The 25,508-nt window shown below is 40.9% G+C and overlaps 1 protein-coding gene across 4 annotated transcripts in view; it reads left to right on the forward strand.

Annotated features, from left to right (window-relative positions):
- The window catches only part of fbxl17 (F-box and leucine-rich repeat protein 17), a 379,419-nt gene that overhangs the window by 118,685 nt on the left and 235,226 nt on the right, over positions 1 to 25,508 (forward strand). For 2 of the 4 annotated variants that reach the window (XR_015497408.1, XM_087264114.1), the window contains exon 8: positions 4,264 to 4,394. The exons of 1 other annotated variant lie outside the window; for it this stretch is intronic. Coding sequence is in view for 1 of the 3 variants with exons in the window: in XM_087264114.1 (XP_087120240.1) it covers positions 4,264 to 4,394 (131 nt within the window). In the remaining 2 variants the exon portion in view is untranslated. Of the gene's footprint in view, positions 1 to 4,263; positions 6,101 to 6,141; positions 6,171 to 25,508 lie in introns of those variants that run through there. One more of the 4 variants, XR_015497409.1, reaches the window with a different exon arrangement.

Below are 25,508 nucleotides of genomic sequence, written 5' to 3' on the forward strand. Positions count from 1 at the left end.
ACTACTACTACTACTACTAATGATATTTATTATTATTATTATTATTATTATTATTACTATTTTATTACATTTTTAATTTAATTTTATATATTTTATTTAAAATATTTTTATTTATTGTTTTATTTTATTTTGTTATTTAAAATATTATATTATATACAATGTTTGTATTTTAATATTTTCTTTAATCTAATTTTTAATAAAAAAAAATTCTTACATTTTTATATTATTTTGTTAATTTTTTTATTGTAATGTTTACTTTTTATTTGAATGTTTATTTTTTATTACAAAATTGTGTAAAAATGATAATGGTTATAATACTTCTACTACTACTACTACTACTACTACTAATAATAATAGTTATAATATTTATTAATAATTATTTTAATTTAATTATATATTTTTTATTTTAATATAGTAATTTTTTTGTGTTTTATTTAGTTTTTTATTTTATATTATTTTTTATATTATATTTAATAAAATTTATTTATGATTGTAAAATATTTTTGTTTTATTTGTTTACAATTTTTTATTTACTTGCTGAAATTGTTGCTTTTATTTTAATTTATTATTTACAAAAATTTATTTTATTACGAAATTGTGTAAAAAAATAACAGTAATAATAATGCTAGTAAAGATGATGATAATAATAATAATAACAATAATAGTAGTAATAATAGTAATAATAATTACAATTTTATACAATTTTTCATTTAATTTGATATATTTTTATTTTTAATAATAATCATTTTTAATTAAACTTTTTATTTCATTGTGTTTTTATATTATTTTATTTTATTTATTTTTAATATTTAAAAATTTATTTTCATTTATTTAAATTAATTAATTTTTTTTATATAAAAAAAAGTACACTTTATATTTAAATTTTTAATTACTTATTTATTCGTTCATTTTCTTTTCGGCTTATTGTGTTGATAAAGTCTAAACTATCAATCACCTGACAGACGGCTTGACTGAAACTGAATGAACTGAATGAAACTCACACCATGCAGCAGCTCTGTGTATATATCGTGAATAACTCTGTGTACAGTAGGATCTGCGCAGGGTTAATACAGTGTGCTGTTTCCTGCAGTATTGTGAGTAAATGTGACGGCTGTAATTTATGTCCCGTTATACACACATTCCCTGACATTTTTCAGGCGTCACCTTTTGTGTTATTGGGTTCCTCCAATTCTCCTCCTGGACCTGTGGGTCAGAGCAGAGCAGGAATCATGGGTAATTCAGCCTCGGGCACGTTTTGTTGAGTCGAGCCAACATTTCTGCTTTCATTAAGGTCAAGAGCGCAGCATGCAGACGCTGTAGAGTCACAAAACATGATGCTCACTCTCACTCATCTGTGTGTGTGTGTGTGTGTGTGTGTGTGTGTGTGTGTGTGTGTGTGTGTGTGTGTGTGTGTGTGTGTGTGTGTGTGTGTGTGTGTGTGTGTGCGCGCATTCCCGTCTGCTGATGCATTGATTCAAATTAAAACCCAAATGACTTTCACATATATTCCTTTTTTTAGAAGATTTTTAAAAGTCATTTGGGTATTTCTCGTTTTGCAACAAAATATATTATATATTTTTAAAAAATATAAAATTGTACTTTATAAAATATATTTATATAAGAGTATATATTTATTTACATATTTATATAAGAGTTCTGTTGCAAAACGAGATATATCCATTTTGAGAAATGTTGGTTATTTGACATTATTATTTAAGACATGAACAATCAACTTCATATACATTAAACTATTACTTGAGCTCAGTGAAGGCCAGGAACACAATCTTTTCAAATCCAGGATATTTTTTATTTAACTTTATGTCCATAAATAGTTTGTAAATAAGTCAAAAACCATGCCAAAATGCAACATATTAATCTTAACATTGTCAAACATCTTAAATTGGTTAAAAAAACTATACATCATAAATATATGGAATAATATATAAAATATTGATTAATAACAACAAGATTCTGAGTTAGATTTGGCCAGAATGTGCATAACATAACATAAGATAACTTTTTATTATTGTTTTTTTGCAAAACGCTAGATATCCACCTTAGGCTATATTCTACTACAGTAATACCATTAAGAAAAGCTTTTGAATCAATGTTTTGTTTGAGTAAGATCAAGTTAGTTAGATAAACGGCTTGTAGCTTGTTACAGAAAAAGTGAAGGGCAGCTCCTTCGACATCACTGCTGAAAACCAAACCTTTTGCGCATCGCGTCATTGGTGCCGCCTCATTTGCGCATAATGCGTCATGCACGCCGCCTCATTTGTGCGTTTCACTTTATTCGCGCCACCTCATTTGCATGTATTGTGTCATTCGCGCCGCCTCATTTGTGCGTTTCTCTTTATTCGCGCCGCCTCATTTGTGCGTTTCACTTTTTCACTGCCTGTTTTGCATATCGCTTTATTCGCGCCACCTCATTTGCGTGTATTAAGTCATGTGCACCACCTCATTTGTGCATTTCACTTTATTCATGCCAACTCATTTGTGCTTTTCTCTTTTTTCGCGCCACCTCATTTGTGCATTTCACTTCGTTTGCGCCGCCTGTTTTGTGCATCGTGTCATTCGGAATGCCTCATTTGCACGTATTCCGTCATGCGTGCCGTCTCATTTGTCCATTTAATTTTATTCGCGCTGCCTCATTTGTGCGTATCACTTTATTCGCGCTGCCTGTTTTGCACATCACATCATTCTTGCCGCCTCATTTGCGCGTATTGCGTCATGTGCACCGCCTCATTTATGCATTTACTTTATTCGCGCTGCCTCATTTGTGCGTATCACTTCATTCGCGCCACCTCATTTGCACGTATTGTGTCATTCGCGCCGCCTCTTTTGTGCGTTTCTCTTTATTCGCGCCGCCTCATTTGTGCGTTTCACTTTTTCACTGCCTGTTTTGCGTATCGCTTTATTCGCGCCACCTCATTTGCGTGTAATAAGTCATGTGCGCCACCTCATTTGTGCATTTCACTTTATTCGCGTCGCCTCATTTGTGCATTTCACTTTATTCATGCCAACTCATTTGTGCTTTTCTCTTTATTCGCGCCACCTCATTTGTGCATTTCACTTCGTTTGCGCCGCCTGTTTTGTGCATCGTGTCATTCGGGCTGCCTCATTTGCACGTATTGCGTCATGCGTGCCGTCTCATTTGTCCATTTAATTTTATTCGCGCTGCCTCATTTGTGCGTATCACTTTATTCGCGCTGCCTGTTTTGCACATCACATCATTTTTGCCGCCTCATTTGCGCGTATTGCGTCATGTGCACCGCCTCATTTATGCATTTACTTTATTCGCGCTGCCTCATTTGTGCGTATCACTTAATTCGCGCCGTCTGTTTTGCGCATCGCATTATTTACGCCACCTCATTTGCATGTATTGTGTCATGCACGCCGCCTCATTTGTGTGTTTCACTTTATTCGTGCCGCCTCATTAGTGCGTTTCACTTTATTCACGCCACCTGTTTTGCGCATTGCGTCATTCGCGCTGCCTAATTTACACGTATTGCGTCATTCACGCCACCTCATTTGCGCATATTGTGTCATACGCGCCGCCTCATTTGCTCATCATTATTATTATTATTATTATTAATATTAATTCATTATTATTATTATTATTAATTCATTATTATTATTATTATACAAACTGAGAATATTGTAATTGTTTAAAAATATTTTCAGCTAATTTGGTTTTTATTAATGAATTTTGTGTTTGCATAGTGTAAGTCAACTATAATAAGAATATGAGACATCAATTTGTAAAAATATTTCTAAACCTGAAAAGATTTCAATACATTTTGTCTTCAGAATCGATTGTTTTTTAGCTATTTTGATATTTTAAAAAATACTTCTTAAAAGTATTATGTTAAAGGCAGTACTTCTGTATTTTAAAATCATTTCAAAGCTAAATATCAGAGCTGTAGTGTTGTTTTCCACTGTTGTGTGTTTCAGTGGTTTTTAATCAGTGATATGTTGAATGTGAATATTGGCATTGACTGACATGATGGTCATTTCCTTTTGAAAACACAGTTTGTTGGATTATAAAGACACACACACACACACACACACACACACACACACACACACACACACACACACACACTTGTGTCAGCAGCAGAGGTCAAACACACACACACACACACAGATGATAATGGCACAGTTTATATTCCAGTGAGGAGGATTCAGTGACTAATGCGCATCGTTTACTGCACCTGCGGCGGCACTCTGACTGTGTGTGTGTTTGTGTGTGTGTGTGTTCAGCTTCAGCACCTGAGCAGTCTGGACCTGCGGCACATCTCGGAGCTCAACAACGAGACTGTGATGGAGGTGGTGAGAAAGTGCCGGAATCTGACATCACTCAACCTGTGTCTCAACTGGACCATCAATGACAGGTACACACACACACACACACACACATATAACGCGCATCCTGTGTCTCAGCTGGACCATTAATGAAAGGTACACACACACACAGACAGACAGACACACACACACACACACACACACACACACACACACACTCTTCCCTGTATTCAATGTACTACACATTATACATCAGTGTAATGGAGACTCTCAGGCTGGGTTTGAGGTTTTCTTTACTTCTCTTATATTTGTTTGTATGCATATCAGAAAATTATTCCTGGAACTTGTGATTAATTTAAGACTATTTTAAGACTATTTAATGACAGAAAGCAAGTTAAAGGGTCCTGAAACCCCCTCTTTCAGTTCAAGTCTGCCTCAGAATGCTTTCAAAAAATGCTTCATGATGGGCGTGGAGCTCTGAGCAGAGGGAGGAGTGGGCGTGGCCAGCAGAGCAGGGGAAAAGAGGGGGGGCAAAGACCTGTTGTCAGTCGGCTTACAAAAGGAGACACAAACCATAAGGAGACGCATGATTTAATAGTTTACAAAGTTAAAATGCAAAGAAAGAAACCGTAAGGGGTTTAAAGGGCACCTATGATGAAAAGCATCTTTTGTAAGCTGTTTGTACAGATCTGTGTGTGGTATAGTGTCTACAGTCATATTGGAGTGATAGAAACACAGTAAGTGTCTTTTTTTAATTTCCCGACATTAAAATAGAATTCATATCCCTCCCATTTTGATGCCGACTGCAACTTGATGTATGAGTGTCGTTTCCCAGTGTACTGAATTGATTGACAGCCGCGTATCCGAATAAGTTTTATTGCCAAGTGTGCTTCACACACACAGAGAATTTGTTTTGGCTACAGAAGCTTCCAATGTACATAAAGTGACAACACAAAATAAATATGAGAAAAAAAAGAAGATATGAGGAGATGCAGTTAGTCAAGAAATCTGGATGTTGAGTTGTATGAACAAATTTGTTATAAATATACAGGTTATACGGTGCTGTGTACAAATGCGAAAGCATTGCATTGTATATTGGCGTAAGGTGCTGTGTACAAGTGCGTATGAGAAAGTATTGCACATGCTTATTGCACAATAGAGGAATATTTAACTGTTCGTGAGGTAGATGGCCTGAGGAAAGAAACTTTTCCTGTGTCTGGCTGTTTTTGTGCTTGGTGCTCTGAAGCGCCGACCAGACGATAACAGTTGGAACAGGTAGTGTGCTGGGTGCGAGGCGTCCAGAGAGATTTCTTGAGCTCTTTTACTCACTCTGGAAGAGAACAGTTCTTGACGTGTAGAAAGGGTAGTGCCAGTGATTCGTTCAGCAGTCCGGACTATTCACTGTAGTCTACACCAGACGGTGATTGAAGTGCAGATGATGGATTGGATTACAGCTGAGTTGAACTGTACGAGCTCCTGTGGCAGGTTAAACTATCTCAGCTGATGAAGGAAGTACAGTCTCTGCTGGGCTTTCTTCACGATGGAGTCTATGTGAATGTCCCACTTCAGATCCTGAGAGTTGGTTATAAGGTGAAAATAGCTGACAAAAGCTCAAAATTATCAATTTCCCCCCACAATTAAAGCTAATCTTGTCTTAACTGATGTTCAGCACACACACACACACACACACACACACACACACACACACACACACACACACACACACACACACACACACATCTATTAGCATCTCAGAGAAAGTACTCTAGGGCAGCGGTTCCCAACACGGGGGTCAGCGAGCTTTGTGGGGGGTGAGCGAGCTTTGTGGGGGGTCAGCGAGCTTTGTGGGGGGTCGCCTTATATTTAAAAAAAAAAATCTTAGCAGTGGACAATTAAGAGATTGATCATGTTGCCTTAGTTCATATGATCCCCTAGCTCAGTGGTCCTCAACCACGGTCTGTGGATCAATTGGTACCGGGCCGCACAAGAAATCACTAATTATTTCCGTTTTATTTTTATTTAAGTCTGAACGATCTTTTATTTTGAAAAGTCTTTTATTTAAAAAAAACGATCTCAATTGCATCTCCCCAAATTTAACCCACAAGCGGCATAATGAGCAAGTAACCGAGGTCTTCGGAAAGTTTCTTTGCTAAGGGAAAAAGGCCCAGTGAACGACCCGCGAACTGCCATGGAATAGATCCACAACCCACTTGTCAACAAATCAGGTGAATCCAGCATGGCTGTGCAAGAAGATCAACTGATGGAGATCGCAAATGACGGCGGCCTTTTAGGGCCGTTCGCATATCGCGTATTTCTAGAGTTTGAACAAGTTTGTTGTTTCCAATGGAGGTCATGCAAGTCATGCGACAAGAATTGACTCATTGCACACTAATTTTCTCCATCACAGAACACACCAACACTGCAGAGCTTTGTACTTTTCTCCTTAAATAAAGCTTGTATCAGAGTGACAGCAATGTTTTGTCAGATTGTCATCCTCTGAGAAAACGGTTGATGGTTGCATAGCAACCTACGAAACACCCCCAACCGCCCGCAGTAAAATTGTCAAGCGTTGATGGTGATAAACAGGTTGAGGAGCACTGCCCTAGCTGACCAAAAATGGACAAATTTGTAATCCATCCTCCACAAAAAATACAGAGTCTCACCGATTCGTCTCGCAGCAATCCTCACAGTAATTGATAGAGCATAACAAACAACATGCAAGTTTTGAATGGTAGTAGCCTATATTATTTTTCCCTTATAAACCAGTGTGAACACTGATATTTTTGTTATTGAATGTCAAATAGGGTCAATTTAAAGGCCAAAGGCTTACGCTTTTCAGTTATAAATAGCCCACTGATGTTTTGCTTTATATTTCAAGAGTTCACCCTTAGCTGATGATTGTTTATGAAGCTAGTTTGGCACGCTGTCCCGGGAGAGAGCCCTGAACTCGTGAGATCCTCGAGCCCAGGGCTCCTTCCCATTGCAGGGCGAGAGGAGAGTCCGAGTTCAGGTAGGTCTCGAGAACTCCCCTGCTTGATAATGTTGGAAGTAGATTATGGCTATGAAGTGTCTATGCTGTCAATTTAGATTTGTCAATTTGCTTATGTTACATGTCTTTGGTCTGTGGGAGGAAACCGGAGAGCCCGGTGAAAACCCACGCAAACACCCTCGTGAGTGAACATGCAAACACCTTCACCTCGTGAGAGAACATGCAAACTCCACACAGAAATGCCAACCTGGCCAGGAAGTGTCCGAGCCGGTGACATTCTTGCTGCGTGGCAATGCTGCTAACCACTAGGCCTCCGTGCTGCCCTGACAAGGACATGGGAGGAGTAGGGGTGGAAGGGGGGATTCTTCAAGACAAGGATGGCTGAAGTAAGATACTTTGGTTATTTATAGTGGTTAAGGAGTCGTCTGATTGGTAAACCAGTGTTAGCTAATGTGGACCAGGTGCTATCAATCATAAGTGCGTGCTCCTGTCGAAATTAGTTTATAAATAAACTTCACTTTACATTAGGCTGGTATATATTCATTCATTCATTTTCTTTTCAGCTTAGTCCCTTTATTAATCTGGGGTTGCCACAGTGGAATAAACCGCCAGCACGTTTTACACAGGGGATGCTCTTCCAGCTGCAATCCATCTCTGGGAAACGTTAGGCTATTATTTGTGCATAAACATATCTAGATATAGTAATAAACACACCGTTTGTTTGAAAACAACATTTGTTGTCATCATTACTGCAAACTTTGCCGGCAGCCAGCTCTCTGCCACTCTCACATTGTCGCCCACTGAAGCTAAGCAGGGCCGAGCCCGGTCAGTACCTGGATGGGAGACCACATGGGAAAGCTAGGTTGCTGCCGGATGTGGTGTTAGTGAGGCCAGCAGGGGGTGCTCAACCTGTGGTCTGTGTGGGTCCTAATGCCCCAGTATAGTGATGGAGACTATATTCTGCTCTGTGAGCGCCAGCTTTTGGATGAGACGTTAAACCGAGGTCCTGACTCTCTGTGGTCGTTAAAAATCCCAGGATGTTCTTCGATAAAGAGTAGGGGTTTAACCCCGGCATCCTGGCCAAATCTGCCCACTGCCCTCTTTCCATCATGGCCTCCTAACCCTCCCCATATTCAATTGGCTGTGTCTCCTCTCCACAAGATGGCGCAAAATAGCTGCCGTCGCGTCATCCAGGTGGATGTTGCACACTGGTGGTGGATGAGGAGATTCCCCCATTGTGTAAAGCGCTTTGAGTGCCCAGAAAAGCGCTATATAAATGTAACGCCCTATTCACACGGGGCGTCAGCGTCAACGCTTCCCATTCACTTTGAATGGGTGACGTCAGTCGTTGCTGAACTGCATTGTGGATCTGTCGGCACCGCTTCAGAGATGTTGCTCGCTGCAGAAGTTGGGACTAGCTCAACTTTTCAAGCGCCAATGGAAGCGTCAGCCAATCAGATCGCTGTATGCAAATACACCCGCTCAGACAGTGGCCTATTGCTAACTGGATTTCATTGGCTGACGCTTTTATGACAATCGCTTCAGCCCCAACTTCGGACACGCCTTCAGTCAAGCGTTGACGCTGAAGCCCCGTGTGAATAGGGCGTAAGGAATTCATATTATTGTTATTATTTACTTATACAAGCGATTATATCATTAAATGTGGCGGAGACCTTACAATATTTTCCAGGAAAAAAAGGAGGTCTCCGGCATAGAAAGGTTGGGAACCACTGCTCTAGGGTGTCCTGAACCTTAAAAAGACAAACAATGTGTTTCGCTCAGGACAGAGGGTGAGAATCCTCTTCTGGAAGAGTCATATAACGTGATATTGGCCGAGCACATCTCCAATAAATCCAGAAGTCATAAAACAGCAGGAAGCGCATCTGAGCCCATTGTATCTGGGTCAGACTGTAAATTCAATATAGTGTGAACCTGCGGAGGCTGTAAACCCATACATCCATACAGGAGGAACACATTCAGCACATTCTCCAAAAGCAGAGCAAATAACATTAGTGCAGTTTATTCATCTCCACACGCCTGATTTATAAGCAGACGCTGCTCTCAGTTTCTGGATTTACTTCTGACATGATAGAAAACCTGCTCAGGTTCTCACACAAGCGTCACAATCACAAATCATCATCAATATGGAGAACACCGGCGCTTCTCCAAGACCTCCACAGCATCCTGTTATTTCAATAGTCAAGCTTTTGGTCCGTTCACTATTTTCCTGTATCAATTAATTAATATGGCGGCACGGTGGCTCAGTGATTAGCACGGTGGCCTCACTCCAAGAAGGTCGCTGGTTTGAGTCACGGCTAGGTCAGTTGTTATTTCTGTGTGGAGTTAGCATTTTCTTCCTGACTTGGCGTGGGTTTCCTCCGGGTGCTCCGGTTTCCCCTACAGTCTAAACCAGGGGTCTCAAACTCAATTTACCTGGGGGCCGCAGGAGGCAAAGTCTGGGTGAGGCTGGGCCGCATAAGGGATTTCACAAAAAAAAAGTCCTCAAATGTCATTATTAACAGTTTTAATTATTTCTTCTGAACATGAAGTGTCCTGAACATTAATAGAACATTGAGTGAAGATTATGAACAGTTCTTCTGAACATGGCATCTTTTGCCTACTTCTTGCTGCCAGAGACTTGACAGCGCTTCTTCTCACAAATCTGAACCACATTTGGCTTTAGAGCGGAAGCAGTTGAGACCCTCAGTATGGCTTGAAGATGATCATCATTAAGTCTAGACCTGTCTAGACTCACTCAAAACTTCCATTCCCTCACCTAAAAAAAAAGGCGTATATATGTATAAATAAAACACCCCCACCCCACTCCAGTCACATCAGTCTGTGCCAGTCTGTATCTACCTATAATATATAAAAGATGCAGGCTGTAGCTAGGTAGGTGGCAGGCTGCAGATAGGTAGCTAAGTGGCAGGCTGGGGCGGGAACAGCTTACCTTGGTTCTGGCTGGCGCGAGTTCGCTCCTAACACTTCCCGCCCGTCACAGCGTCTAACAAAGGGGCGGGGTGCGTGGTGACGTCACCGGCATCCCCGCCCCTTTGTTTACACGGCGGGCGGGGAATGCCAGTGAGAGCTGTGTACGGATAGAATCAGCGGAGCGGGGAGCGCTCTCTCTCCCCGCTCCGCTGATTCTGTCAGTGTACAGCGGTAAGCGCGGGCCACAAAATATTGCACTGAGGGCCGCAAATGGCCCGCGGGCCGCGAGTTTGAGACCCCTGGTCTAAACCAAGTGTGCCACACGCCTCCAATTGAGTGACGCTCCCAGCCGTTAGATCGCCCCCTGGGGGCTGAGTGCAGTACAAGTCATAAAGCCCGCCTCCTCCGTGTAAATGAACAAGACTTGAGCTCAAATAAAAAAAAATAAATTTACACTTGCTAAAAAATGTCTCGAAAGATGGTTCTGGTCATTTAAGGCACTGGTTATCCAACGGAAGCTCACGGCAATTCGTAACCTTTTAATTTAGTGGCTAATTTGTATGAATTTGTAAAATCTATTTCTTACAATTCAGCACGATTTGCTCATCACCCAATGACGGTCGGGGACAAGAAAATGAATGAATAGTTCAGCTGATATTGGCTTTCCTACAGTGCAGTGACTAGTATGCCCCATAGGTGGCAGCACAACAGCTGGCAAACAGTAGGCCAAAAATAATACAAAATAAAATAAATTAAATACATTACTTTCTTTCTAATTCAGGGCTCCGACAGAATGAATGAATGAATGAAAAAGCTAAGGTCTGAAACCAGCTCAAATGGTCATGAATAAAACGTGTTACAGTGATGTACAAATATGTCATGTCCGAAAAAGCCTTTTTTAGAGATGTTTTCACAGTTTAGAGTCACCGTACAAGCGAACAGTTAAATATAGATAGGACGTTTAGAAAATGCGGCACAGATTCATCCTATTTGCCGTTTTTGTACCACTGGGCGGGACCGAGGGCCGTGTGAGTGACCGAGCCCGATAAATCGATTATTTACAAGTGTAAAGTCCCGTGAAGGAGCTCCGGATGGAAAGTTTTGTTTCGTGTTTACCTCATAGTTAAAGTTGTTGCACGTTCGCCGGTTCCTGCCTCAAAATGAGCGAGTTTGAGCCACTTGTACATCCCGGAAGCGTTCAGAAAGAACAAAACACGGGTGAAGAAACTCGACACAGTGGAACATAGCGATATTAGCGATAAACTAGCGTTTCGGAAGTGTTAATGCAGAGCAACACAAACAGCGCGCAGAAGCATGCAGAGCTACTCGTGTTGCATGCGCCGTGGGTTACACCAGTCGCTTGACTCAGAAGTATAATCCAGGCTTTATAGTGCAGATACATGCGGTCAAGTAAGCAGTTCGGGGGGGCGTGGTTGATTTGATGTACAAGCGTTTGGTTGGAGGCTTGATTCGGTGGCTCCGCCTCTGGCTCCATCAGGCAGTCCTTCTGCGCGTTCTCAGGCTCCAATTTCAGCAGTGTTTTGCAACAGATTGTACCCATAACGGAGGCGTTTTACCTTCAAAGCATTTAATGGGGAAAGGTGCTGTTGCGTCGTCCATATTTTATACAGTCATTGGTCCAGACACATTCTCTCTAGGGGAATTGATTAACTAAATTGGCCGCAGTGCATGAGTGTGAGAGAATGAGAGTGTATGGGTGTTTTTTCCAGCACTAGGTTGCAGCTGGAAGGGCATCCGCTGCTTAAAACAAATGCTGGAATAGTTAGCAGTTCATTCCGCTGTGAAGTAGAGACTAAGCCGAATGAAAATGAGTGAATGAATGGTCCGCAGCTGCTCTGTGGTGTCGTGTTTTTCCAGAAAGCGTCTCTCAGTAATAGACGATGAATATTCCTCTTGACCCTCTCAGCTGGATTAGCCGTGTGCTTTCCTCTCTGTGATATTTTGATTTGCGCTGTGGCTAAATGAATTAGCGCGCTCTGCTTTGGGGACGGGAGTGCAGTGTAGTTTTGAGGAGAACAGCACTTACTCCAGCTGGATAAACGGGGAGACGCTCAGAACGGGAGCCTCTGCTAAGCAAACAGCTAATGTAATAAGGTAAAGCAGCTCTTAAGCGGCTCCCCCGGCCCGACACCACACCACTTATTGCATTCAGAGAGGGAGAAGTCCTTGACCGGAGTGTGTGTTTGTCCTTTATTACTTCAGCTCGCACACTAGACGTCCCTGAAGTTTTGTGCAGGAAATATCAGACACTCTCTGGATAATACACTCCTAAAATATGGAGTATTGAAGGACATTAGAGGAATAGTTAGCATATAACATACAGCTGTACAGCAATACTGACCATATAGCATGTAAAATTAGAGGAATAGTTCACCCAAAAATAAAAAAGGACCCCATATTTTACCAGAGGGGGGGTAGAGTATCCAAAATCTGTACTCAAGTAAAAGTGATTATCACCCAGTGGTTGAACTAGGTATTGCACCTCTGGTTTAAAACACACGCAAGTGCAGGTTGCCAGATTAAGGACACCAACAGGAGCCTGACTGTCGAGACTAAAGGCTGACTTAAGTCGTTTTCTAAATAAAAGCAACAGCACATGGTGTAAGGAATATTTTCCATGTTAAAAGTCCATGTTTTCATGTTTTTCCATGTTTTGTTCTAATCAACACCTCGAATCAATAGAAACGGCTTCTATTTCTCACAGCAGAGCAGCAGAAAACTGACAGTGATCAGCTCAGGTTCAGCTCATGTGCTTTATTCAGTGTTAAATGCTAATAATGGGAGTTTAAATGATATTCGACATAACATTTATTGCCATATTACTGAAAGCAGCAGCAGATTGTTCACCTCAGATCTGGTCAATAAAATAAACCACCTGAAACTGAACTTCAGAACTGAGACTCGGTGCAAACCAACACATATCAGTGATACAGCATCTACATTTAATCATGTTCAAGAGCTTTAACGTGTTCATTAGATTACAAACCTTAGCATTGTGCTGGAGTGCAGTGAGTGCACTATTCTGTGCTTCTGAGTGGCTGTGTTTACATTTCTGTCCTGTTCTGTCTGGTGCAAACAGCCAAATTGCTTATCACTGCATCACATAGCGTGTTGAGGATACAGGGTTACAATGTGACCTGCTCACCTAATGTTTACGCTCCTAATATTTATATTATTTGCTAATTAATAACCACCTGATGTGGAACTCTGAATCTGCATCTCATTTCGGAGTCTGCTACTGTCCACTGGAGGTCGCATTTCGGTCGCGGTCACACAATTTAAGAGCCTTCCTGACTGACAGAACGAATGAAATATGCTGTTTTCCACCAAGGCAACCCTGGTGCTGAAATATACATGGCTAAACTGGCATTGGGCGGATTAAAGAGACCAAAACAAAACAGCCGTTCCAGCACATAACGCACATATTCAAAGCAGAATATCTGACTTCAGCATTGTTCAGATAAACAAGAATGTTCACTGAGCATGATTCTCAAATATCTGCAAGCATATTATGGTGTTTTATGCTTTATAAGAGTCAAAAACTGACGTATGGCACCTTTAAAAGCTACTTGAGTGAGAGTAAAAAAGCAGTATGAATAAAAATATATATTTAAACCCATTTTAATGTCGATATTAAGTAGCGCAAAGGAATTTGCGCATATATTGGGCCATCCTTATTGTCAAACCCTGCTTTGAGAAAACTACAATGTGAAAATTATTTCCAACCTGCCAAAGTGGCTAGTGGGAGCGGCTGTCCAACCCGCCAAAGCTGAAATCTACCCGCATTTGGCGGGATGGCGGGGGTTAATGTAAAGCCCTGCTGGTAAGTATGTCTTTAAATGCAACCAGTTTCATCATTTATTATTTACTGATCTATTAGTGTTTTGTTCAGTTACTTCACCGCCACATTTGGGTTGGATTTAATTTGATATCTGTTCTCTTTTTTTAATTAATAATGTTACAAATAAATTTATAATCTAATAGTACTGGATTAAAATGTGGTCGTCTTGGTGTTATTTTTGCAATTGTAAATGTGTGTAATGATTTCAGTTGATTAGTAAGAGCCACATACAACATTGCTATTCTATTTCCTTTAATTTTAATATTAAGTAGACATAAATGTTTTATGTTCATGAATTAAATGCCTATGTAGAAAAAAAAATCACGGAACTGAGAATGTGAATAATATAAATGTGTTTAGGAATCAGCTGTCCACTGTAAACAACACAGTAAAACACCCACAGATTTATTTATTTCTTCATTCATTCATTTTCTTGCCGGCTTAGTCCCTTTATTAATCCAGGGTCGCCACAGTGGTATGAACCGCCAACTTATCCTGCAACTTTTTACGCAGCGGATGCCCTTCCAGCTGCAACCCATCTCTGGGAAATTATTTATTTATTATTCTTTATAAATACATAAATCTTTCATTTCTTTCTTTGCTTTTTGGTCACTGTTTTGGTGCGCACTAGCTTATAGATCTCCTAAACATCGACAGTACTGATTCTATCATCTAAAAAAACATTTAATTTTATGTGGGACCTTTAAGAGGGAATGTGCAGATCTGAGCCAAGAACGCCGATGGATTATTGACGAATCGTCTGCAGATGAGAAAGAAAAAACTGAAAGCTGCAAATGTCTCCCATGTTCTGGGAGGTTTTCGTGTTTTGGTATTTATCACAACACATGGATCTGGTTACCATACACAGCCGCACATTCATCAAACACACCCTAGTGCCGTCGCGGTGTCAAACGCTTGTGTAATTTGGCAGCGTCTCGTGCATATTTCATTTCTTCATTAGGACACTTTCTGAAATGCATTTGCAGCCCGATGGATTCAATATCGGCGGTGATTCATGCTATCAAAAGAGCACCTTCTACCCTGTTGTGTCTAATATAAGAGTCTCCAGTCTGATATAAATCTGCCGTGTGTGTGTGTGTGTGTGTGATGGAGTTCAGCAAATGTTTGAAGTCTGTTTCTCTTTGGCATCACGAGGCGAAGCTTGGAAGAAAATCACATGCATCAGTCATGTTGAGTTTGGTTTATAATGCATGCGAAATTGAGATTGTCTAATCATCTTTATTTCTGGTGCACGTACACATTTGTTGACCCTTTCCAAGCAGCGTCCTGGAAATAAAACTCCAGTGTTGCAAAATCAGTTTGTTGGATTTAAAATCTTACCATAAATTTGGCTTAATGGTGTCACATTGTGGCCTAACTGACAGAAGGTTGCTGGTTCGAGTCACGGCTGGGTCAGTTGGTGTTTCTGTGTGGAGTTTGCATGTTCTCCCATTAGCGTGGGTTTCCTCCAGGTGCTCCGGTTGACACCACAAGTCCAAACACATGCACTATAGGGGAAGTGATCAGCTAAATTGGCCGTAATGAATGAGTCTGTGTGCGTATGGGTGTTTCCCAGTGCTGGGTTGCGGCTGGAAAGGCATCTGCTGCGTAAAACATGCAGGAATAGTTGGCGGTTCATTCCGCTGTGGCGACCCCTGATAAATAAACCACTCAGGTGAAGGAAAATGAAATGAAAAACTCGATTATTTTCTGTATTGGATGCAAAACTAGAGTGTTGTGAGTTGAAAGGTTCGTTTATATCATTTTAAAATACAGCATTGTTAGTTTAAAGCTTAATACATCAGTTCTGATCTGGAAGAGAATAATTCCTTAATAATGCATTTTTTTTCCAATAAGTGAACAAAGCTTTACAAGCTTTACAAGGGTAAAATACATGTTTATCTTTTAATTTAAAAAAAATAAAATAATAATAATAATAATAGTGTCTTCTCAAAATATAGAGCAATATTTGTGACATATCTGTCTCTAAAAACTGATTACTGGGAGATTTAGAGCAGTACATTATATTTATATGCATTCAATTCAGCTTTATTTCTCTAGCGCTTTTACAATGTAGATTGTGTCAAAGCAGCTTCACATTGAAGATTATAGTGAACTGAAACAGTGTCAGTCCAGTATTCAGTGTTTAAGTTCAATTTGGTTCAGTGTAGTTTAATATTCACTGCTGAAAGTCCAAACACTGAGGAGTGAATCCATCCATGCACAGCTCCACAAGTCCAAACCAAGCAAGCCAGTGGTGACAGGGGAGGAAAAAACTTCACCAACTGGCGAAAGTAAAGGATAAAAACCCGGAGAGAGACCAGTCTCAGTTGGGCACGATCATTTCTCCTCTGACCAAACGGCTTGTGCAGAGCTGCAGTCTAGGTGCTGGAGAACGCTGGACGTCAGCAAAGTCTCGTCTGTCCCTGGAGCGTCACAGGAATCAGTCACATGCTCTCCACTCCTGCATGACCACCACAGCAGCAGCTCAGGATACGGCCTGGTCCAGGATTATGGAAACCTTGGGATCATCTCTTCACAGGTCTTGGATTGGATCAATGGCGCTGCATAATCTCTGGGAGCTGCGGGATGAATATGCCCAGGTGGAAATAGAGAATAAAGAGAATAATTAGCGAAGCTGCTGTTCATAGTAGAGCTGCACGATTATGGCTTAAATGAGAATCGCAATTTTTATTTATTTTTTTGCTTAAAATAAAGATCACAATTTTCTCATGATTCTGTAGATGTAAAATAAAGGTATGGTAAAAACAAACATGGCACAACATCCATAATAATATTATGTGTAGGTCTACTGGCCTCTATAAATAATTCTATTCTATATTAATCTATTCTTTTAATAATTCTGATGTTGAATTATTATGTTTGAGATATATGCTTGCAATCTGTCATATTAGACAATTTAATTCTCTGGTAAAATCAGACATTTGCCATTATCAGATTATATTCAACAATATTTACATTTACATTTAGTCATTTAGCAGACGCTTTTATCCAAAGCGACTTACAAATGAGGACAAGGAAGCAATTTACACATCTATAAGAGCAACAATGAAGAAGTGCTAAAGGCAAGTTTCAGGTCTGTAAAGTCTAAGAAGGGAAGTATTAGTAGTATTAGTTTTTTTTTTTTTTTTGTACAGTTAGTGTGATATTCAAAGAGGCAATTGCAGATTAGGAAGTGTAGTGGAGACTAAATAGTTGAGTTTTTAGTGGTTTCTTGAAAATAGCGAGTGACTCTGCTGTTCTGATGCAGTTAGGGAGTTCATTCCACCAACTGGGCAGATTGAGCGTGATCGTTCGCGAAAGTGATTTCTTCCCTCTTTGGGATGGAACCACGAGGCGACGTTCATTCACAGAACGCAAGTTTCTGGAGGACACATACATCTGCAGAAGTGAGAGCAGATAAGAAGGAGCAAAGCCAGAAGTCACTTTGTAAGCAAACATCAGAGCTTTGAATTTGATGCGAGCAGCAACTGGCAGCCAGTGCAAACGGATGAGCAGCGGAGTGACATGTGGTCCTTTAGGTTCATATATATAGGCTAGAGTAGTTATTCTGACATTGTAAACATTTATTTTCATGCACAACTGTGTGTTCGCTATAAAAGAAAAAAACATCAAATGCTTGCCGTGATCATAATTCTAAAATGCGATATGATCATGTAAATGAAGTGCACACTTTCGGTTTAATTTTCACTGCTAAGTGCTTGTTCATACTTCGCGCGCGGCTCCCAAACGATCACTCTGTGCCACAAACTGAATATCATTTACAACTGTTTTACCTGTTACTCGCAACATATGCATGTTCTGTTCACTAAAGTAGACGCGTGCACGTCTATCATTAAGTAGAACGCACGCGTCCTCTCTGTGATAACAGCTCACGGTCTGCAGCTCACGTTACGTGTGATATCCCGATCGCGAAAACATCATTATATTAAAACAAACATTACATTTTTAGGTGAATTATACCTTATGAATACAGTATGTGACTCTTTCAACATCATTTGGAGGTGTCAATGTCACTGAGCAACGTGTGTGAAACAATGAAAAGACTCGTGCAGCCGCCTTTTCTTCTTTTCCTGAACTTATCAAATATGATTGACAGAATCGCAGAAATGCTGGATTAAGATCGTCTAAGGGGTCGAATCGAGATCGCCATCTTTTAACGATTAATTGTGCAGCTCTAGTTAATAGTGTATATAAACAAGATGCAGAAACTGAAGTGGATTTTATACTCTTTAAAGTGTGAAGTTAATATATATATTCAAATTGTATGTATATAATCTGCTTGTAGACTTGCATACCATTAGAAGAATTACCATATCACAAGAACTGGATAAGTTATATAGTTACCAGGTTTGGGTCAGGGGTTAATCTATGTGGAATTTGTGTGACATATGTAGAAATAAGGGAAAAACAGATGACAGAGGTGGAATTTGGAGTCAAGGGTTAAACTAGGAGGGATCTTGTCTGACATATGTACAACAAAGGAAAAAACAGAGTATTTAAGGAGGGCAGAAGATGAGTGAGACAGAATTTTTCAGACAAAGATGCTACTGGGGTCTCCTGAAAGTTCTCCTTTGTTGTCGACAATAAAGTATATTCTTCTGATATTCATAACCTCCAGACTGAGTTTGATTTAGTAAGAGAAAAACCAAGAAAACCACTACAAAACCTGTGTTACCGCTATGTGATGCACTGAGTGTGTGCTTTACTAAAAAGTGATTTAAATGTATTCTAGTCTGTCTTTTATTCTAGTGTTTTCGTCAATTGGTGGAGTTTGTTTCTCCACTGTCACCACTGGCTTGCTTGGTTTGGGAGCTATAGAGCTGTGCATGGATGAATTTGCTCTTCAGTGTTTAGACCCTCATTAGTGAATATTAAACCACTCTGAACTGAGCTAAACTGAACTTAAACACTGAAAACTGAACTACACTGTTTCAATTCACTATGATCTTCTGTGTGAAGCTGCTTTGACACAATCTACATTGTAAAAGCGCTATACAAATAAAGCTGAATTGAATAGTGTTTAAGTATAATTCTTTTGGATTTGTTCAACAAGTAAAACTGAGCTGCTTTTTCGTCTGTATTCATTCGTTCATTCATTCATTTTCTTTTCGGCTTAGTCCCTTTATTAATCAGGAGTCGCCACAGCGGAATGAACCGCCAACTTATCCAGGACGTTTTACGCTCTGGATGCCCTTCCAGCCGCAACCCATCTGGGAAACATCCATACACGCTCATTCACATTCATACACTACGGACTATTTAGCTCACCCAATTCACCTGTACCGCATGTCTTTGGACTGTGGGGGAAACCGGAGAACCCGGAGGAAACCCACATGAACGCGAGGAGAACATGCAAACTCCAAACAGAAACGCCAAGTGACTCATCTAAGGCTTGAACCAGCGACCTTCTTGCTGTGAGGCAACAGCACTACGTACTGCGTCGCCTTCATCTGTATTCTCAGTGTAAATGTATAATTGTTTGCAAGGCCATCTTGGAGATGTTGCCTTCATATCTCTGCTGTCTGACACAACAGAACACTTCGGAGAAATGCTTCCTTTATTCTCTGAATTTTTATTCTGCCTCTGTTTCTTTTGTTTGCACTGAATTGGTTATGAAGGCTTTTGTGTATTCAGTACCGTCTGGCTGGAATATTCTTCAGTTTAAGCTGAAATTACAAAAAATGGTGTCTTTGGATCGTTTAATTATGCACAATATAAGGGGTTTAAACACAGTTGTGTGTCAGCAGTGTGTGCATATCTCCAGCCTCTAATGGTGAAAATGAATTAACTGCATGTTTTATAATCAGACTTGATGAATGAAGCACTTTGATTGACATTCTCACCCACTAGTGCCCATCTCTCCCTCATTAGCATAGGATGTTAGTCTTGTTTTTGAGTCTGCTGCTATGCCGACGCACAGGCTCTGCCCTCTTCTGATAGCATCACACAGTTGCTGCAGATTTGTCGGCTGCACATCCATGATGCCAATCTCCCGCATCCCAAAGCTGCTCTATTGGATTGAGCTCTGGTGACTGTGGAGGCCATTTGAGTACAGTGAACTCATCGTCATGTTCAAGAAAGCAGTCTGAGATTATTGAGCTTTATGACATGCTGCGTTATCCTGTTGGAAGTAGCCATCAGTAGATGGAGACACTGTGCTCATAAAGGGATGGACATGGTCAGCAGCAATACTCAGGTAGGCTGTGGCGTTGATGCTCAATTGGTACTAATGGACCCAAAGAAAATCTCCCCCACACCATTACACCACCACCACCAGCCTGAACTGCTGATACAAGGCAGGATGATCCATGCTTTCATGTTGCTGAGGCCAAATTTTGACCCGAGCATCCGAATGTGTCAGCAGAAATGGAGACTCATCAGAGCAGGCAACGTTTCTCCAATCTTCTGTTGTCCAGTTTTGGTGAGTCTGTGTGAATTGTAGCCTCAGTTTCCTGTTCTTAGCTGACAGGAGCGGCACCCGGTGTGCTCTTCTGCTGCTGTAGCCCATCCGCCTCAAGGTTGGACGTGTTGTGTGTTCAGAGATGCTCTTCTGCAGAGCTCGGTTGTAACGAGTGCTTATTTGAGTTACTGTTGCCTTTCTATCAGCTGGAACCAGTCTGGCCATTCTCCTCTGACCTCATCAACAAGGCACTTGCACCCTCAGAACTGCCGCTCACTGGATATTTCCTCTTTATCAGACCATTCTCTGTAAACCTTAGTGATGGTTGTGCGTGAAAGTCCCAGTAGATCAGCAGTTTCTGAAATACTCAGAGCAGCCTGTCTGGCAGCAACAACCATGCCACGTTCAAAGCAGGGGCGCCGCTGGACCCCATTTACCGGGGCACGTGCCCCAGTAAAAGTCACCAGTGCCCCAGTAATTGCTTTGACATACGATTTACTTTATATGCAAGTGTGTTTAATCAGAGTGATAATTCCAGAATAAAGACGTTATTCTAAAAGTGCAACCAAACCAAAGCTGGTGAAAGCACTGTAACTTAATCAAAAAGCAAACTGAGCATGTGCGCAGAAAACAAACATACCCGTGCACCTCAGATACACCCCGTGCGTACCTAATATAGTGGCTGGAGGGTGTATGTATTAATGCATAAAATTTTATTAAATGAGTGACACCATGTTGCATACTTTAATATTGTTTCATATTTACAATTTCTCAGCTTCTCTGAATGGTATACCTTATGTTGAACTAATTTCCCACTTAATTATTTACTTGGGTATACTCTTAATTGATGTTATTTTTATGTAAGTGAAGTGCACTAGACGGCTGTATTGCCTGTTGATCTCTCCAGAATGGCTGATGTTATTGAGGACAGTCTTGTCTGGCTGACCGCTTGACGTGTGTTAGTTATAGCAGTGCAGGAGGGAGTATTCACACACACACCGAGGTCAAATTAATTTCATGCTTTCTAATAAGCTCAGGTTTTCCCCCGCCGGCTTGCGGCACCTAAACCATTGTCAATATTTCTTCAGTATTCATAACTGTTTGTTTAACATGCCTTTAATTAGGAGCTGCTATTGAAGGCTGTAATTGCTTATTAAAACTCCTTTGCTCTTCAGAAAGCCAGAAACAGGCTTATTTCCGTGCGGCGCTGCGCTGGGAATCTGGCATGAAGAGAGTTTGTTGAGGTTCTCGAGCATCGAGGGACCCAGAAGCTAATTTGTCAGAGAAAAGTAAATTAAAGGCATCGGCAGTTCAAGCGCGGCGTCTCACCGGAGATTTGGGCTGAAATGTGAAAGTTTTAGAAGTGATTAACAGTTTCGCATTTGTCCTTTTAAATGTCAGAGATGAAGCTAAATCTTGATTGTGGCCTTGGATAGTCTTTTCATCATCGTAATCACTGAGTATGTTCACATAGACACCGATAATACGATTTTAATATGATTAAGACAATACTCTGATTAAGAGTCTACAATATAAACATAAGAGTCATTCATTCATTCATTTTTTTGTCGGCTTAGTCCCTTTATTAATCCGGGGTCACCACAGTGGAATGAACCGCCAACTTATCCAGCAAGTTTTTACGCAGCGGATGCCCTTCCAGCCACAACCCATTTCTGGGAAACATCCACACATACACACACACACACTCATACACTACGGACAATTTAGCCTACCCAATTCACCTGTACCGCATGTCTTTGGACCAAGGGGGAAACCAGAGCACCCGGAGGAAACCCTTGCGAAGGCAGGGAGAACATGCAAACTCCACACAGAAATGCTAACTGAGCCGAGGATCGAACCAGCGACCTTGTTGCTGTGAGGTGAACGTGCTACCCACTGCGCCACTGCGCTGCCTGCAATATAAACAGTCATTTTCAATTTAATCTGATTAAGATCATAATCGGACTAAACAGAAATCGAATTAAAACATATGGAGTATTTCTGCTTGAGCTGCATTATTGAAGCGCAGTACAGACATGTAAACACCAGTGGTTATAAGTAACTAATTATTAATACTCAAATTAATTAGGTAGTTTTTAAAATGTGTACTTTTACTTTCCCTTGAGTACATGTTTAGTGCAGTATCAGTACTTTTACTCCACTATTTTCCTTCAAACTGCAGCCACTACTTTATTTTTTCCTACCTATGGGGATTAGAAACATCAGTCCTGTGATTCCTGTCCAATCAAATCGCATCATAATGAACTACCTCAACACATGGGCGATTTATAATTGCAGCAAACTGTTTGGAAGCATTAAAAGAGTCCAAGAAGATGTCCAAAATCCTTGCACGCATTGACCCAGTTTAGATGCAGGTCACTGATGAGAAGATGACTGATGTTTACTGTATGATGACTGAAATGGCCTCAAACACCCAGCAGACACAGGACGTCAACATGACGTCAGATTGATGTTGTACCGAGTGGCGTAGCGCAAAATGCGGAGGCCCCTCTGCAGGGATCACCAACGGGGCCCCAGTTAAAGGCGGGGTGGGCAGAGCCAGAGATATACACATATACACATATATCTATGATCGGGAGTTTTCCTGGATGTTAGTATGCATTTTTTTTTATTATGAAAAGTTATAATTTTACATCCCTTTTCTACATTGATGGATCAGTGACCGCACGTGCATTCCTGATAAAAAGCTTGTGTTTGTGTGTACAGAAATGTATTATTCACCCTCCCTGTTAAATCTGATCTAATCATGTCCTGAAACACAGCTCCTCTTCTGCTTTCACTTCTCGTACTGACGGAGGGAGCGATTCGCTTGTGATTGAATCTCCGTTATGAACGGCTCTTCACTAGCCGACAATAATACAAGTTTCTGGCAGCGCAGCATCTCGTTGTCATATTTCCTATGTATTGTTTGCTGATTTTATTCAACAAAACTAGCATAAGCCGAGTGTTTAGTGCGAGTTGGAGCTGCTTTGGCGTATGGTGAATGCAGTAAGTGACTGTATTATCATCAATAACGTGACCTGATTAGCACAAATTTCAGAACTTACAAAAACAGAAAAAAACTGAATATAACCTATGAAATGTTCTGCCTTTGTGCTTTGTTTTCTTTGTTTGCTCGTTACTACACCCGTAGACAGCGCTAAAGTCCCGCATCTTCACGTAATAACACTGTCTTGACTAGTGCGGTTGAATGACATTTGTCCTGGGAGCACTGTACCAATGTGGCGGCGCCATAGACGCATGCTCAGGGTCCCTATGCAATATCTAGTGTATATATCAATGTCACAAATTGAGGAGCGGGGAAAGGAGGCGGGATGAAGCGAAAACGCTGTGAATCCTTCACAAACTGAGGAGCGATCACAAACCGAAAGCGGCGAGAGCGTCAAAGTTGCCAGAAGTCATTCATTTTTTAACGATAACCGGCGGCGAGAAACATCGACGCGTCTTCATTGGCTATGACGCGGTTCGGCGGCAAGCAATCAAAATGAAGTAGTCCACCGCTTGAGCGAAGTTCAGAGAACACAGACCTGTGAACTTTGGTTCCGACCACAGTTGTTCCCAAGAGTTTATTGTGGTTCCTGGATCGTCAATTATTAAAAATTGCGACGACGTGGGGCCCCCTAATCACGCCCCCCCCAACTTGAAGTTTGAAGTTACAGCTTGAAGTTGTGTGGACGTTGCCACTATGACCTCTATCAGATGTTGGATTTTGGTTGCCATACCTGACTAATAAATGTCAGTATTTGACGGTGGTTTAAGATGTTGGCTCGACGTTGGATTTTGGTCTAAACCTAAAATCAACTAAATATCAACATCATTTGACGTCATTATTAGAAATCAAAATAACGTTGTCCTTAGACGCTGGCTAGACATTGAATTTTGGTCACCTGACATCACAACCTAAATCTAACCTAATATTAACGTGATGTTGTGCGCCTGCTGGGCAATCACTAAATGCACTACAGAATCTTACGTTTACACACATCCACTATTTACATGTAAACCCATCAGCTTTTCCCAGCATAATACTCGCACTACAGAATCTTACGTTTACACACATCCACTATTTACATGTAAACCCATCAGCTTTTCCCAGCATAATACTCGCTACTCACTACTCTTGAGTACTTTTGAAGGGGCTACTTTTTACTCCTACTTTGAGTAATATTCACAGCAGATACTTTTACTCTACTGCACTACATTTTTAGGCAGGTAATGGTACTTCTACTTTAGTATGGTTTTTCACTATTCCTTTCACCACTGGTTAACACCACAATCAAAATATTACCGTCATGTAGGACTTTCACCACATTTTGTGACAGACCAGTCCAAACACACACACGGCTGTTTGACACTATTCTTTGCACCTACCGAGTCAGTGAAGAGTTTTTCCCTTTCTCCCATTCAGCGTGCGCTATTAAATTCCATCAAATCAACACTCTTCCTGCAGTCCTTAACTCATACTCTCATCCCATACCTCATGCCCTGTTTACACTAGTGTTAGTTTTAAAATAGCGTTTTAGATCAAAAACGATCCGCGTCCACACTAGCGTTTCTAAACATATCTCCGTCCACACTACGCCAACCAAAAACGTATATCACGTGACCATTGGCGCACTCTGGGCATGCGCGCTCTAGTATAAACAGAAAGCATGCGTCTCACTTGGCATTTGGTTATTGTTAGTCAACAAACGCCAGTTAAACAATGAACGTGATGGCAAAGAAAGCAAGAGAGGCATTTTTGTGGACAGATGACGAGGTCGAGTTGTTGCTAAGTGAAGTTTATTCATAAACTAATTTCGAGAGGATCACGTGCTTATGATTGACACGGCTGGCCCCGAGTCAAGCTAATGTATGAACCACCAATCAGACTACTCCTAACCAAGTATAAATAACCAAACACCTTACCTTTAGTCATCTTCGTCTTGAAGAATCCCCCCTTCCACCCCTTCGCCTCCTCCTTTGTCTACAGGGCA

This window comes from Danio rerio, chromosome 8 (assembly GCF_052040795.2).
Source record: "Danio rerio strain M-AB ecotype USA chromosome 8, GRCz13ab, whole genome shotgun sequence".
NCBI lineage: Eukaryota > Metazoa > Chordata > Actinopteri > Cypriniformes > Danionidae > Danio > Danio rerio.